General features: G+C 44.4%; 1 protein-coding gene across 3 annotated transcripts in view; it reads right to left on the reverse strand.

Annotated features, from left to right (window-relative positions):
- Positions 1 to 673: 673 nt before the first annotated feature.
- MTOR (mechanistic target of rapamycin kinase) overlaps positions 674 to 16,346 on the reverse strand; it is a 154,195-nt gene continuing 138,522 nt past the window's right edge. For 2 of the 3 annotated variants that reach the window (XM_035307714.3, XM_035307715.3), the window contains exons 48-58: positions 16,132 to 16,279; positions 15,407 to 15,529; positions 12,086 to 12,168; positions 10,544 to 10,616; positions 9,975 to 10,049; positions 9,466 to 9,601; positions 6,803 to 6,868; positions 3,846 to 3,926; positions 3,487 to 3,567; positions 2,315 to 2,420; positions 674 to 1,636 (exon numbers count right to left, since the gene is read on the reverse strand). In XM_035307714.3, coding sequence (XP_035163605.1) covers positions 1,621 to 1,636; positions 2,315 to 2,420; positions 3,487 to 3,567; positions 3,846 to 3,926; positions 6,803 to 6,868; positions 9,466 to 9,601; positions 9,975 to 10,049; positions 10,544 to 10,616; positions 12,086 to 12,168; positions 15,407 to 15,529; positions 16,132 to 16,279 — 988 coding nt within the window. In that variant the 3' untranslated portion in view covers positions 674 to 1,620. The remainder of the gene's footprint in view (positions 1,637 to 2,314; positions 2,421 to 3,486; positions 3,568 to 3,845; positions 3,927 to 6,802; positions 6,869 to 9,465; positions 9,602 to 9,974; positions 10,050 to 10,543; positions 10,617 to 12,085; positions 12,169 to 15,406; positions 15,530 to 16,131; positions 16,280 to 16,346) is intronic. The other variant, XR_013519787.1, reaches the window with a different exon arrangement.

Genomic DNA, 16,346 nt, shown 5'->3' on the forward strand with positions numbered 1-16,346 from the left:
ACCACTCAGATACTACTCCATTTTAAAACTTTACAGCGTCAGGTTTATACTCCTTGCTGCTGAACTGAGGGAGGCTCCGGTCCTGCCAATGCTACTTTCCTCGCCTCCTTTAGTTACTATTATTTTGCTGTTATTCCCTTTATTCCCCACTGACCACCGGGCCAGATATGCTGAACTATGAGGTGCAGCCATAAGAAAATGCCAGTTGTGTATATTAAAAATGGTCCACGTACCTGCAATTTCACACGGTCCAAGTGATACCACTGCTGTGGATGCCATGGTTTCACAGCAGTGCCTTGCACTTCCTCTTCTGCTGAGAATGTCCCCATTTGCTTCATATGACAGACTCCTACTCCTCTTTAAGACCCATGCCAAATGGCCCCCTTTCCATGAGGCTTTCCAGGCTCACCCACTGGAATCCGCACTCCTACCTGTGACCCTTACAGATAGTGGTGGCTCTTCTCACCACTTGGCTGGGGTGAGTTCTGTTCACTTCTGCGGCATGCTGTCTCCACCTGTCTGGCCCAGGAACAGTCTGAGGAGAGGGACCATGTCACGTACCCCGTTATGTCCTTTGTCATCCCTGCTACAAAGTGAGTGTTGAAAGAGTAACTGCTTCCTTTTTGAACTGATGAACTGATCAAAATTATGACTAAAAAGCCACTCATATATGTATGTTTAAAATTCTGGTGTCGTTTATTGGCACAAAAATTATTCTGATACAACATGGTGTCTAGACATGGCTACACTTTATATTTTGTGCATTTAGTTGAGTATTTGTTCTGCTCATAATTCCCAATATGTCGAGCCCTTCCCTGTGTTCAGCACCTCCAGGACAGTGTTTCTGTTTTCTGAGCCCTTGCTCTAAACAGAGTATTCTGACCACTGAAAACATCCCAGACCCATGCTGCGGAAGGCTGGTGTGGGTAGCCCCACTGCACAGTGATCCCCTCTGTGCATCTGCTCAGCCGAGGCTGCTAGCAATCTGAATAAACTCCCCTACTAGCGGTAGGGTCTTGGATTGAAGCGTGTGAGTCACAGCGTCATTGGGTCTGATGGAAGACAGACCTTTTGCACTCATTTTGGCGTATCTTGCAAACATTTCTGCTGCTGTCACAGACCAGTGAAGTCTTGGGATGGGTGGCAGGGGTGAAGTTGGCATCTTCTGCATCTTTACAGTCCAGGATCCTAATCCATGTCCTCCATGACCCGAGGCTTGTTGGTTGTGCTGTGTTTGCTGTACCCATGTTGAGAGGAGCAACTAGGTCATTCTTCCATCAGCAAGTACTTGTGATGAGTTCTCTTGTGAGTTAAGTCAAAACCCGTATTTCTAAAGTTATGGATCTTCTGTTCCCCAAAATGAATGGCTTGATTTATGTAGTAGTACTGTTTCACTGTCCTGGGAACCAAATCAAGCCTTGTGTTTCTGACAATATATTCTTCAACAGCAGCTAGAAAGTTGGTTCAAACCAACTTTTAATATACAGTAGTTCTTTTCATTTACATTTCAAAATATTTAACAAAGTCAAACTTTTTCACCATGGTTTCAGTTTAGTGGAAGCATTTACTAATGTACAAAAGCCTCAGAAAAAAACATGACGGGCACATCTGGGCCTCCAGTTACCAGAAAGGGCACCTAAGAAGGCAGATAGAAAAGGAATATTTTAATAATTTGAGCTTCTTCAAAGCTTTATGCAGATAACTTGAAAATGAAAAGACCAAGGTCTGACAACCCTAGGGTATTCCCTGAGTTCTCCCACAGCTAATTGCATGGGACACACTCATCATTTCCAGTCAAGGGCTAATGCCCCTGAGGTCCCACAAGGACACTTCCCCAGTGCCTGCTCTCTCAAGTTTCTGCCTTCAAGCATGCCTCAGGCAATTAATCAAAGCACACCCCAGAGTGGTCCTTGAGGTTAGGCTCCCAGATCATAAATCTGTCTTTTTATCTCCTTCTGTCACTGCTCTAGCCTTTTTGTTCCTTTGCCCTTCCTGTATCTCTGCACTGCACTGACAGCAAAACCCAAAAGGAACCCCTCACAAACAAACAAGCCTTGCCTATTCTCCTAAATCACTTATCTTAATGTAATTTAAATTTATTTTAGTGTTTGCCTTCCAAATATGCATCCATATTTCTCAATTTTTTTTTTATAACAATGAGCACATGTAGTGAGCACAAACTTTTAAAGAGATCTGAGCCCTAACTGCCCTTTACAGATGCCCCACCAAACCTCTTTTTGCTACCCTGGCTTTGAGGCCTAGGGTTGGTCCTGATTGTTTATTTTAGCAAAGTCAGTTTGAGAGCCCCACTCACCAGCCAATGTAGCACTGGCAGAGGTTTTCATGGGATGTCGCTTGTTTGATGAGCAGCTCAACTTGTGTTGGAACATCCAAAGTGTCATCATGAGAGAAGTCCCGACCTAGTACAGGAGGAACAGAAACATTTCACTCTTTACTTGGCAATCTATGTACTTCTTGTCCCCTGTTGGCTTAACTATCTATGCCAACAGCTTTTCCTCAGAAATGAAGATGAAGGATACATCATAGTTGAATTTGAAAAATTCAGCCAGGTGCAATGGCTCACGCCTGTAATCCCAGCACTTTGGGAGGCAGAGGTGGGTGGATCACTTGAGGTCAGAAGTTCGAGACCAGCCTGGCCAACATGGTGAAACTCCATCTCTACTAAAAATATAAAATTGGCTGAGTGTGGTAGCGCATGCCTACAGTCCCAGCTGCTCAGTAGCCTGAGGCAGGAGAATCACTTGAACCCAGGAGGCGGAGGTTGCAGTGAGCCAAGATCGCACCACTGCACTCCAGCCTGGGTGAGAGTGAGAATGTCTCAAAAAAAAAAAAAAAAAAAAGAAAAGAAAAATTTGGCCAGGCACAGTGGCTCATGCCTGTAATCCAGCACTTTGGGAGGCCAAGGTGAGTGGATCACTTGAGGTCAGAAGTTCGAGACCAGCCTGGTCAACATGGTGAAACTCCATCACTACTAAAAATATAAAAAATTAGCTGGGCATGGTGGTGGGCACCTGTAATCCCAGGTACTTGGGAGGCTGAGGCAGGAGAATGCTTGAACCTGGGAGGCAGAGGTTGCAGTGAGCCAAGATGGCGCCATTGTACTCCTGGGCAACAGGAGTGAAACTCTGTCTCAAAAAAAAAAAAAAAGAAAAAAGAAAAGAAAAAGAAAAAAGACATGATGATTAAAAAAAATTTCCCCGAATTTGGCTGATTTTGGACCCAACAGAAATTTACTCACCTCCTGAGTTAAATGAAATTTAACTAACATTAAGCACTGTTATCAGTCATCAGAAAAAAGAATCAGAGACAATGTTTAACTGATGACCTCAGAGACACTCTTTGTCAGCTGCATGGTGTCAAAGCTCATCACCAACACCACTGGACATGGGGCTGACTGCCACTCAGAGAGACCAAAGTGTTCTCAGATTTTATGTCCCTTCTAAGTTAACACATACACACACTCACCAGTGAGCTTATCTCGAACTCTGTTAATAATCTGAATAGCTTTCTTATTTAGGGCCTCTGGTTTCACCAAACCGTCTCCAACTGGAATACACAAAAGTAGAAATAAGAGTGAGAGTGGGAGCAGGACAACAGGTTCAGTGGGTGCCCTGTTTTTCTCAAGTATTCACTTTTGTAAGTGTGGAGCAATCCTTCCTCTGTGTCCACCTTTGTCCTCAGAATATAATGAGAAATTCATGGAACATTTCCTGTTCAAAGACGGTTTTGTTGCTTCATCTTGTTGACCTCTCTCAGGGTATAACACAGCTGCTATTTTCTTAATGAGCTAATCATTGGTGCAGCTCCTCCGAGGCTGAACTTACTGAAAGAATGAATAGATTCTGGCACTGTGGTCCCCGTTTTCTTATGGGCTGGTTCCCCAAGTTCCACACCATCCAAAATTTCTATGGGAAAAGAAATCAATTAACAGAGAATTCAAACACCAAAAGGCCACTATTGTTATTAGTGTCTAATTCTCTACACCTTCTATTCCTTCAACACCTGCCCTCCCTACCCTAAAAGGGAAAAGAGAAGGAAAGTTTTATGTTACTCTTTATGTATTTCAACGTTTTTAAGCTGGACACAGCTGTCACCCCAGCAAATCAAGAGGCTGAGGTGAAAGGATCACTTGAGTAGCTGATTTCAAGACCAGCCTGAGACTCCATTTCTAAAACAATTTTTTAAAAATCTGTAAAGCCATTTCCAAATGTGAGTTAATAACTGCTGAAGAAAAAACTTGGTGCTTAGCAGAACTGAAACATGGATTTTCAGACAAACTGTATTAACAAAATAAAAAAATCACAGGAATAGGAACAGAAGCATAGGTCAAAGGCCTTGTGATAAAATGTGTTTGGACAAAAACTGATAACATAAAGAAAATTAACTTTGGAATGTGTCACACACACAAGGTTGAAATGTTATTCCTTGGAAGGATTTTCATTATCAACTCTGGGTAGAAAAAGTCCTCAGGGATTAGGTTCACCTCCAATGATTATGGCTTTCAGCAGAGAAGAATCTGAAATCAGAATTATGAAGTTTTTTGAATGTTGTCCTTGTACACCACAGACCTTCTGAATGAAGGAGTGATAGTTATACTTCCTTTTTTTTTTCAGACAGAGTTTTGCTCTTGTTGCTCGGGCTGGAGCGCAAAGGCGCAATCTCCGCCTCCTGGGTTCAAGCGATTCTCCTGCCTCAGCCTCCTCAGTAGCTGGGATTACAGGCACGTGCCACCACACCCGGCTAATTTTGTATTTTTAGTAGAGATGGGGTTTCTCCATGTTGGTCAGGCTGCTCTCGAACCCCTGACCTCAAGTGATCTGCCCGCCTTGGCCTCCCAAAATGCTGGGATTACAGGCGTGAGCCACAGTGCTCAGCCTGGAATTTAACTTTTAAATTAAACAACCAGATCCACCACCATTTGGTGCCAGCAGAACTGGCTGTCTTCATTCTTTTCTGCACACTGTAGGCAGCATATAGGAGCCACTTGAGAATGTAGTAGGGAGTTGGGCTCTGAGAATGAAGCCAGTAAGTCTTAGCACACTTCATTTGAGACCAGCCACCAATATAAGCTACCCCAGAGACTGTGGGTCCTATTAGCCTAGTGATTCAGGCATTCCCAAATCCTGCCACAGTGTCCACATATTATGTAATAACACAGGGGTACCAATTTCTTGCCTGGAACACCCTTTTCCTTTCTACCCATCAGATTCCATCTATCCAATAAGGACAAATTACCCTTTGGCCGGCGTGGTACTCATGCCTGTAATCCCAGAACTTTGAGGGGCCCATGCAAACAGATCACTTGAGGTCAGGAGTTTGAAACCAGCTTGGCCAACATGGTGAAACCCCATCTCTACTAAAAATTCAAAAAAATTTGCCAAGCATGGTGGCATGCGCCTATAATCCCAGCTCCTAGGGAGGCTGAGGCAGGAGAATTGCTTGAACCCGGGAGGCAGAGGGTGCAGTGAGCTGAGATTGCGCCATTGCACTCCAGCCTGGGTGACAGAGCAAGACTCTATCTCAAGAAAAAAAAATTAACCTTTGTCAGGTGAAGTGATGATTAGATGCCACCAACCCAAGTGCTCTCTTCACAGCTGCAGGTCACAGTGAAGCCTCCTTTTCTGAATCCCCTTCTACTGCACACCAAAGAACCCACAGGCACTTGACTCCATGGCAGGGTGTACTGGGCTCTGATTATTTCATGTATACTATGGTCAATTCTGTAATGCTGTTCGGGGCTTCTTCAGGCAAACATTGTACCTTACATTTTCTTTTTGCACCCCTAGACAATATTTGGCTTAATTAACTAGTTGTAAGTGTTCTATAAAGATTTGTAGAGAATATTTACTTTTTTTACACCCCAGCAGTAATTCCTGAAGTGTGAACTATGTAGGATGTTGCTAAATGTCATGAAGAAAAAATGGGGTGGGATGGGGAGGAAGGGAAAGCTAAACAGTTTTACTAAAAAAAAAAAAAAAAAAAAAAAAAAGACCCCCAAAACCAGTAACTTCAATGTTGTGTGTGGTGGAAACTAATACAAACAAAATAAAACAAAGTTAAACAGCTTGACTCAAACACTCCTGAGAGGTTTCAACACACAGAAAAGTACTCTGGCTCTCGGGGGGACACAAGTCTTCCTAGACCCCTGCTCTGTGAGTCATGCTCCTAGAAACACTGTTCCATGTAGTTCCAGGGCTCCTCCCAGCAATGCAAATAAATTTCTGCTGTCTGCATCTTCCCATTTCTGAGCTATTATCAATGCTTGAGGACCAAGGTAATACTGTTAATAATTACCCCAACCCAGACACCATTAGTGGGCTGATATTGAGACTTACTTTAAACTGTGTTTTTACAGATAGATTAAAATCAGATAGCTTGATAAAAATCTTGGAGCTTCAGGTGCCCACTCCATGTGTGAAACAGTAAATAAAAAACATTTACTGAGCTGCTTGGTGCTCAGTAAATATTTCTAGATTGAGTATCTGAAGTCTGATTAAATACTTATCAGGTGATATGCTGGCAGTGATAGCACCTTTGCAAAACTATCACTGTCAAGAACCGAGAAAAAACTAGGTTTACTTCCTTCATATTCAGTAGCCATTACTAGTTATGCCTCCTACTGGCAATAACAAAGCCCATCTCATTCTAGAAACTCTCTGGACAAGGGGGAGAGCCTCTGTAACCTCCAGCAGAATGCACCCACTGACTGAAGCCCACCTCATTCTAGAAACACATCTGCACAAGGAGAGAGCCTTTGAGACCTCCCATGGGATGTACCCACCTACTGACTGGCCAGCAGAGTAGGAATCTGTCCTCGTTCGGGATCGCTTGTTGCCTTTGGTATTTGCTAGAGAGAGAGAGAGAGAGAGAGAGTATTGAAATGTGCTTCAAATTTTGACTTGAAAGAAACTTGGTTGAGGCTGGGCGAGGTGGCTAATGCCTGTAATCCCAGCACTTTGGGAGGCCAAGGCGGGTGGACTGCCTGAGGTCAGGAGTTCGAGGCTAGCCTGACCAACATAGTGAAACCTTGTCTCTACTAAAAATATAAAAAATTAGCTGGGCATGGTGGCAGGCGCCTGTAATCCCAGCTACTTCAGAGGCTGAGACAGGACAATCACCTGAACCTGGGAGGCAGAGGTTATGGTGAGCTGAGATCGCACCATTGCACTCCAGCCTGGGCAACAAGAGCCGGACATCATCTCAAAAAAAAAAAAAAAAAAAAAGAAAGAAAAAGAAACTGGTTGATATGATACTTTCTTCCAGTCATAAAAATACAATTTTTCCTAAAGTTACAGCCCCCAAAAGATAGAGAAGGCAGATATATTACTCGGGAATAAGTGGATGGGTGCTAGCATGGGATGTGAAATCCAGGGGGATACTCTATACTGTTGATTTGGACTTAGACAATACAAATTTAAGGTCAAAGCATGATTTAATTTCAGTGGATTAGAAGCTCTTTACTTCCCCTGAGGTGGAAGAACAAAGGGTAGACGAAGATACTGTTGTCCCAAATCATAACTGTTTGCATTTCTTATTAAAATTTTGGCTTGCCGGACGTGGCAGCTCACACCTGTAATCCCAGCACTTTGGGAAGCCAAGGCGGGCAGAAGGGAGGCCTAAGGTCGGGAGTTCAAGACCAGCCTGACCAACATGGAGAAACCCCGTCTCTACTAAAAATACAAAATTAGCTGGACGTGGTGGCACATGTCTGTAATCCCAGCTACTCGGGAGGCTGAGGCAGGAGAATCGCTTGAACCTGGGAGGTGGAGAGAATCACCTGAACCAGTGAGCCGAGATTGCACCACTGCACTCCAGCCCGAGCAACAAGAGCAAAACTCCGTCTAAGAAACAAAATTTCAGCTTACTACGCTATATGAAACCCAGAGAAAAATCACTAGAATATTTGGTTAATACTGAAGAATATTTTAGTATCTAAATCGATGATGGTGTTTCCAACTGTCAGAACTGCCCTGTGCAAATGTTATGCAATACACGGGAAGGGAATGTATCTCAGGCTGCAGGCTTGAAGGGGCATAGGTTTTGTAAAATGTTATATGCTGGATACTGCTAATTTGGGAGGCTGCCAACCCCAGCTTCCACACACTTGATTTTATTTTTTATTTATTTTTAAAATTAAAAAAAAATTTTTTTTGAGACAAGGTCGCCCAGGCTAGAGTGTAGTGGCATAATCATAGCTCACTATGCCTCAACCTCCTAGGCTCAAGTGATCCTTCTGCCTCAGCCTCCTGAGCAGGTAGGACTACTAGCTCGTGCCATTGTACCCACCTTAATATGGTTTGGCCGTGTCCCCACCCAAAATCTCATCTTGAATTGTAACTCAAATTGTAATCCCCATGTTGGGGGAGGGACCTTGTGGGAGGTAATTAGATCATGGGGGTGGTTCCTCCATGCTGTTCATGTGATAGTGACAGCGTTCAAAGTTCTCATGAGATATGGTGGGGCTTTCTTTTTTTTTTTTTGAGATGGAGTCTCTCTGTCACCCAGGCTGGAGTGGAATGGCACAATCCCGGCTCACTGCCATCTCTGCCTCCCAGGTTCAAGCAATTCTCTCACCTCAGCCTCTGAAGTAGCTGGGATTATAGGCACCTGCCATCATGCCCAGCTAATTTTTTTTGTGTTTGTGTAGAGACGGGTTTCACCGTGTTGGCCAGGCTGGCTTGAACTCCTGACCTCAGGTGATCTGCCTGCTTTGGTCCCTCAAAGTGCTGAGATTATAGGTGTGAGCCACCGCACCAAGCCTTTTTTTTTTTTTTTTTTTGAGCAAGAGTCTCACTCTGTTGCCCAGGCTGGAGTGCAGTAGCATGATCTTGGCTCACTGTAACCTCCGCTTCCTGGGTTCAAGCAATTTTCCTGCCTCAGCCTCTCGAAGTAGCTGGGACTACAGGTGCCCACCACCACGCCTGGCTAATTTTTTGTATTTTAAGTAGAGACAGGGTTTCACTGTGTTAGCAGGATGGTCTTGATCTCCTGACCTGATGATCCCCCTGCCTCAACCTCCCAAAGTGCTGGGATTATAGGTGTGAACCACCACACCCAGCCAATCTGGTGGTTTTAAAAGGGGCTTTTCCCCTCTTTGCTCTGCACCTCTCTCCTTCCCCCAAGGGAAGAAGGATGTCTTTGCTTCCGTTCCTGCCATGATAGCAAGTTTCCTGAGTTCTCCCAAGCCAAGCAAAACTGTGAGTCAATTAAACCTCTTTCTTTATAAATTACCCAGTCTCAGGCAGTTCTTTATAGCAGTGTGAGAACATACTAATACATGCCAATTTTTTTCAGTTTTTGTAGAGAGGGTATGTATTTCTTACTATGTTGCTCAGGCTTGTCTTGAACTACTGGCCTCAAGCAACCCCTCTGCCTTGGCCTCCCTAAATGTTAGGATTACAGGTGTGAGCCACAGAGCTCAGCTCCCAGGCACTTGATACTCACTGTCCATCAGCCTCCAGTTCAGCAAGGGGTCATAGACAAAGGCTTCCAGCACGGCCATGACACTGTCCTTGTGCTCCCGCAGCACCTCCATCACCGTGTGGCATGTGATTCTGTAGTTGCCATCCAGGCCTGTAACCTAGAAATGGGACAGAGCCACTCACCATAGGAGTTACTAACTCTCCACCCAAAGCAAGCTGAGGGAGTCTGTTACCCTCACTTAGGAAGCAGACAAGCAGACACAGGCCATACTGATGTATCAGGCTGAGAATGTCTTAGGAGAAGTAATCAGGGCAGAATTTTGGTCCACAGGAAACCAGGTTGGAGGTGAAGTGGTAAGCCTTTCATAGATAGATCATTTCTAACACAATAGGCAATAACACAAAACTGCTACAAAAATCACATAGGCATTGTTGGGAACTGATGAACTCTAACAAGCAAGTGTGTCCTCAGAGAAGGTTGCAACTGTCCTGATCCCATTTCCAAGCAGCTCGTTCCCAATATCCACTTACCTCCATAGCATTGGTCAACATTCTTGTTAGTCTAAATGGAATCTTCTCTGGAAACTTCTCTCGGGTCATAGCAACCTATAGAATAATGGGAAAAGCCAAATTATTTTCTTTACCTGGAGCCAGATGAAGCAGGTGGCTTTCCTCTGCATCACCCACACTGATTTTAATTAGAGCAGAGAAATGAAGCAGCTTTGGGTTTAGTGAGAGGACTTGTCACAACGATTTGAAAGACAACTTAAAAAACAACAAACAAATAGAAAAGAAGGGAAAACAAAAAGGAAAAAAGACAAATGTGCATGGTTCCCAGGCCCTTGGACAACAGGCAGTGTGGAGAATGGGGGCCTCCTGTGCTCAGAGAGGGTGTGTGAACAGCAGCCTTTGCCCCAAGGGGGTTAGAGTCCAACTAAGAACCCAGATTTCATTTCTTAGACTGACTTAACTATAGCCTTGGTAGGAGTAGCAGGGGTAAAAGTGAGGCAGTTTAGGCTTAAGTTTGCCTAAAGTGTCAGAGGAGGGGGAAAAGTGATCACCCGGGAAGATGAGGTTGGGGTTCTAGAACATGTGTTCACCTCAAAGCAGTCCCCAAAGTCAATGTGCAGGATCTTCCCACTCAGACGGTCCAGCATCAGGTTGGATGGGTGTCTTTGAGAAACAGCAGAGAGATCAGGGAGGGATCAACAGAGAGCACAGATGAAAAATATCAATAAGTACGTGATACTGTAAGCTAGGAGTTGATAAATGACAGCCCTCAGCCAATCTAGCCCCTCCATCTCCGCTTCTACAAGTCCAGTTTGACTGGAACACAGCACGCTCCCTTGTGTAGATACTGTGCTCCAACAGCAGAGTTGAGAAGTTGTGACAGAGACCACAGGGCCCAGAAAGCCTAAAACAACTTATTAACTGGTCCTTTACAGAAACAGTTTGCCGACTCCTGCTGTAAGAGGGGTTTAGGTGTGTGAATCACAGGCTGTCCCACTGTACTGAGATACTGTGCTTTTCTGGGGTCTTTGGTGACCTACTAAGTAGTTTCTGGCAGCACTGGCAGCTTCAGGTGACAAGCTCTTTCATTTTTACTGAGCAGTAACAAGGTCTCTTCTCCTTAAGCCTCTGAGCCAATCCCGGCCACCACCTGCCTTTCATCAACAGACATTTTGCTAGACTTTTTAAAACAAAAATCTATTTTTGTGGTATAAAGTTATTTTTACTCTCAAATAGTTGCATGAGACATGATTTACATTCCTGTGAGTCCATTTCTGAACATTCCTAAATTAATTTTCAGTCAGTATATTTGAACTTATTATGCAAAAATATCAGAAGGATCTAATTTGGTTGGTTTCAATTACAGAAATAAAATGATTTAGCACAGTGTTTACTGACAAATGTTTATTGAATCATAAAAAATCAATATATTAATTTTTTTTTTTGAGAGTCTTAGTCTGTCACCCAGGCTGGAGTGCAGTGGTGTGATCGCAGCTCAGTGCAGCCTTGACCTTCTGGGCTCAAGTGATCCTCCCACCTCAGCCTCCCAAAGAGCTGGGACTACATGTGCAAGCCACCATGCTTGGCTATTTTATTTATTTTTTGTAGAGATGGGATCTTGTTATGTTGCCCAGGCTGGTCTCATATTCCTGGGCTCAAATGATCCTCCCACCTCAGCCTCCCAAAGTGCTGGAGTTATTATAGGCATGAGCCACTGAGCCTGCTCTGTAATACAGTTTTTAATACATTAAGCCAGCCTAAGGAGAACATAGTAGCTTTGAACTATGTGGGGCTTTTTTTGAGATGGGTCTTGCTATTGCCCACATTGGTCTCGCTATTGCCCACATTGCTCTCAAACTCCTGGGCTCAAATGATCCTCTTTCCCTGGCCTCCCGAATAGCCGGGATGACAGGCATGAGCCACTGCACCCAGCTTGAACTACTTTTCCTTTTCTTTACTTTGATGTATTGTTCTGATGGCATCACAACCAACAGGGAACTAAGGCTAATGTTGTAAAACAGACCAATATTTATTTACCAAAGAGCCATATGTTTAATTGGAAAACCAAATGAAACCATTCAGGAATACTACAATGGAGAAAGAAGACTAAAAAACCAAATTAAATTACTCACCTATCTCCCAGGCCTAAAATATACCCAACCATTGACATGACCGCTAAAGAACGGGTATAATTGGTTCTTCGGTCAAACCACACCTAGAACACAGGAGCGCATGTGAACTAAGGCTCTGGAAACTTTTAACTAGTATCAACATAATTACACTCTAATAAGCTATCTTTTGTTTGTTTTTTGAGACCAAGTCTCGCTGTTGCCTAGGCTAAGAGGCAGTGGCTCAGTCTTGGCTCACTGCAACCTCTACCTCCCGGGTTCAAGCGATTCTCATGCCTCAGCCTCCCAAGTAGCTGGGATTATAGGTGCCCATCACCACTCCTGGCTAATTTTTGTAGTTTTAGTATAGATGGGGTTTCACTATGTTGGCCACACTGGTCTTGAACTCCTGACCTCAAGTGATCCGCTTGCCTCGGCCTCCCAAAGTGCTGAGATTACAGGCCTGAGCCACTGTGTCTGGTCTAATCAGTTGTTTTGTTACGGTCCATCAATAACTGGTTAGAATGTATAACATTATAAAGACCTCATTCACAATTCTAACAATGAACTACCCCTTAGAATAAACTTAATTAGAAATGTGTAAGACTTAAAGATCTGAGTAAATGAAAAGTATCAGTTTAAGGCTATCCCCTTATGATTATAAAGATGTAATAGCCTCAAGAAAAAACATACATAAAAATAGCCCCTGAGAAGGGACTTGTATTAACAGCATGAAACTTGAGAAACAGGCAGAAAGAGCAATGAATCAGAAGAGGACCCCTAGAAAGAAACCCAAGGACATGTATTCAGGCTGGGCAAGGTGGCTCACACCTGTAATCCCGGCACTTTAGGAGGCCAAGGCAGGAGGATGGCTTGAGCCCAGGAGTTCAAGACCAGCCTGGGTGACATAGTGACACTTGTCTCTTTAAAAAAAAAAAAAATTTTTTTTAAGACAGAGTTTTGCTCTTGTTACCCAGGCTGGAGTGCAATGGCGCGATCTCGGCTCACCGCAACCTCCGCCTCCTGGGTTCAGGCAATTCTCCTGCCTCAGCCTCCTGAGTAGCTGGGATTACAGGCACGCGCCACCATGCCCAGCTAATTTTTTGTATTTTTAGTAGAGACGGGGTTTCACCATGTTGACCAGGTTGGTCTCGATCTCTCGACCTCGTGATCCACCTGCCTTGGCCTCCCAAAGTGCTGGGATTACAGGCTTGAGCCACCGCGCCTGGCCTATTTTTTTTTTTTTTTTTTTTGAGATGTAGTTTCACTTGTCACCCAGGGTGGAGAGGAATGGTGTGATTTCGGCTCACTGCAACCTCTGCCTCCTGGGTTCAAGTGATTCTCGTGCCCTGGCCTCCTGAGTAACTGGAATTACAGGTGCCCACCACCACACCCAGCTAATTTTTTATACTTTTTGTAGAGACGGGGTTTTGCTATGTTGGCCAGGCTGGTCTCGAACTCCTGACCTCAAGTGACCCACCTGCTCAGCCTCCCAAAGTGCTGGGATTACAGGCGTGAGCCACTGTACCCAGCTTAAAAATAATTTTTTAAAAATTATTATCATTCTTTTGAGACAGGGTCTTTGCTCTGTCACCCAGGCTGGAGTGCAGTGGCATGATCTGGCAGCCTCATTCTCCTGGGCTCAAATGATCCTCCCAAGTAAGTAGCTAGGCTTACAGGTGTGCACTGCCATGCTTGGCTAATTTTTTTGTAGAAATGGGATCTCACAGAATAGGTGTAGGTGCTTATACCTGTAATCCCAGCACTTTGGGAGGCCAAGGTGGGTGGACCACTTGAGGTCAGGAGTTTGAGATTAGCTTGGACAACATGATGAAATCCTGTCTCTACTAAAAATACAAAAATTAACCAGGCACGGTGGTCCTATAATCCCAGCTATTTGGAAGGCTGAGGCAGGAGAATTGCTTGAACCTAGTAGGCAGAGGTTGCATTGAGCTGAGATCATGCCACTGCACTCCAGCCTCAGTGAAAGAAAAAAAGAGAGATGAAGTCTCACTATGTTGCCCAGGCTGGTACTGAACTCCTGGGCTCAAGTGACCCTCCTGCCTTGGCCTCTCAAAGTGCTGGGATTATAGGTGTGAGCCACTGTGCCTGGCCAAAACAATTTTATCTTTTTTGAGATGAAGTTTTGCTCTTGTCGCCCAGGCTGGAGTGCAATGGCACAGTCTCCTCTCACTGCAACCTCCACCTCTAAGGTTTAAGCGATTCTCCTGCTTCAGCCTCCAGAGTAGCTGGGATTACAGACATGCGCAACCACACCCAGCTAATTATATACACACACACACACACACACACACACACACACATATATATAAAATATATTCTTTTTTGAGATGGAGTCTTGTTCTGTCCCCAGGCTGGAGTGCAGTGGTGGCATGATCTCGGCTCACTGAGACCTCCAACTCCTTGATCCAAGCTCTTCTCCTGCCTCAGCCTCCTGAGTAGGTGGGATTACAGGCGCCTACCACCGTGAACAGCTAATTTTTGTATTTTTTAGTAAAGATGGGATTTCATCATGTTGGCCAGGATGATCTTGATCTCCTGACCTTGTGATCTACCCACCTCAGCCTCCCAAAGTGCTGGGATTACAGGTGTGAGCCACTGCACCCAGCCCCTAATTTGTATTTTTGGTAGAGACGGGATTTCTCCACGTTTTTCAGGCTGGTCTCAAACTCCTGATCTCAGGTGATCTGCCCTGCTTGGCCTCCCAAAGTGCTGAAATTACATGTGTGAGCCACGGAGCCCGGCCCAAATACAATTTTTAAATAAAATGGCATAGTACTGCATGTAACCTGTGCACAACCTCCCTGATACCTCAAATCATCCTGAGTACACACAATACCTAATACAATGTAAATGCTATACAATGTAGTCATTCTACTAGATTTTTATATCATTTCTTATTGTTAAATATGTATTTTTAAAATATTTTCTATCATGGCTGGTTGAATCCACATATGCAGAAGCCACAGATATGGAGGGCTGACTGTACATCAAAAACCAATCCAAACCAAACAAAAGCCCCAAACCAAAGAACACACCATTAGCAAACTTTAAAAATGAAGTTAATAGGAAATTTGTAACACATGTAAAAAAGACAACTACCTTTAACATATAAAGAGTTCTGGAAAAACATTAAACTACTCTTTCTTACTCTGTGAACTTGTCTTGCTTGCCCATTTCAGTTTTGTTAAAAAGTCTGGACATGCTCTACAGCCAATCACAGCGAAGAAGAGCCATTGTGTGCACATGAACAGACGGGAAGGCCACCCTATTTGCTAGTGGTGGTTCCAGGGGAGTGCAGGCCTGCAAAGCCCAGTGGCCTACCTCAGAGCTGGGGCTTTTCAGCCACAGCAGCTTGGCCAGGTCGTCTCCAGCTGTATTATTGACGGCATGCTCAAACACCTCCACCTTCTGCATCAGAGTCAAGTGGTCATAGTCTGGGGCCATCTGCATCAGGACACAACTGTTCAGTAAGAAAGCAACCTGAGACACACAGGGTACGTCCAGAAAGAAACAAGGCTTAGGGTCCAGGCAGAGCTGAGTTCTAATTTCCCCATCACAGCCAAAGGAGAAGGGAAATAAGAACATGGCAAAAGGAGAAACAAAGTAACCACTCTAACCTGATGACCACTGGAAGCCCAAGGCATAAGGGAAAAACACGAGACCTCACTTCAGCAGAGCCCTTCTGTGCAGATGAGAGTACTGGAAATTTCAAGGTTTTGGATAACAAGCAATTCTCTTATTACTTACGCATCTACTAAACATGATTCTCCAGATGGCCAGTGCTTTGTATACATTAGTAAATATATGGTGCTGAATATTTATCTGCCTAGTCTTCCCTAGGAAGGTGAAAACAATTTCTCAGCTTAAGGGTCCTTCAGTTTCTTAGAAGGTATCTGCTTTAGGACTCACTTTATTAAACCTTCTTCAAAGCTGATTCTCTCAAAGAGATTTTTCAGTGACAGAGATATAGAGAGGAATTAGAAGAGCAGTTCTACGGAATTCCCTGCCATGGAAGGGGTGCTGCCTCTTGTGGCCACATCACATACCCGCAACATGATGCGATGTTCAATGTTGAGAAGGATCTTCTTCTTCTCCCTGTAGTCTCGGATGAGGGCGTGCAGCGTGTCACAGTGGGGGACCCAGCCAATGAGGCCAGAGTTGGTTGATAAAGGGATGACGGCATATCTCTGGATGCTGGTGCCCACAGGAAAGCAGGGTTATTGCATCATAAAGGGAGTAGGGCTTTTACCAGTTTGCAAAG

The sequence above is a fragment of the Callithrix jacchus genome, chromosome 7 (genome assembly GCF_049354715.1).
Source record: "Callithrix jacchus isolate 240 chromosome 7, calJac240_pri, whole genome shotgun sequence".
Lineage (NCBI taxonomy): Eukaryota > Metazoa > Chordata > Mammalia > Primates > Cebidae > Callithrix > Callithrix jacchus.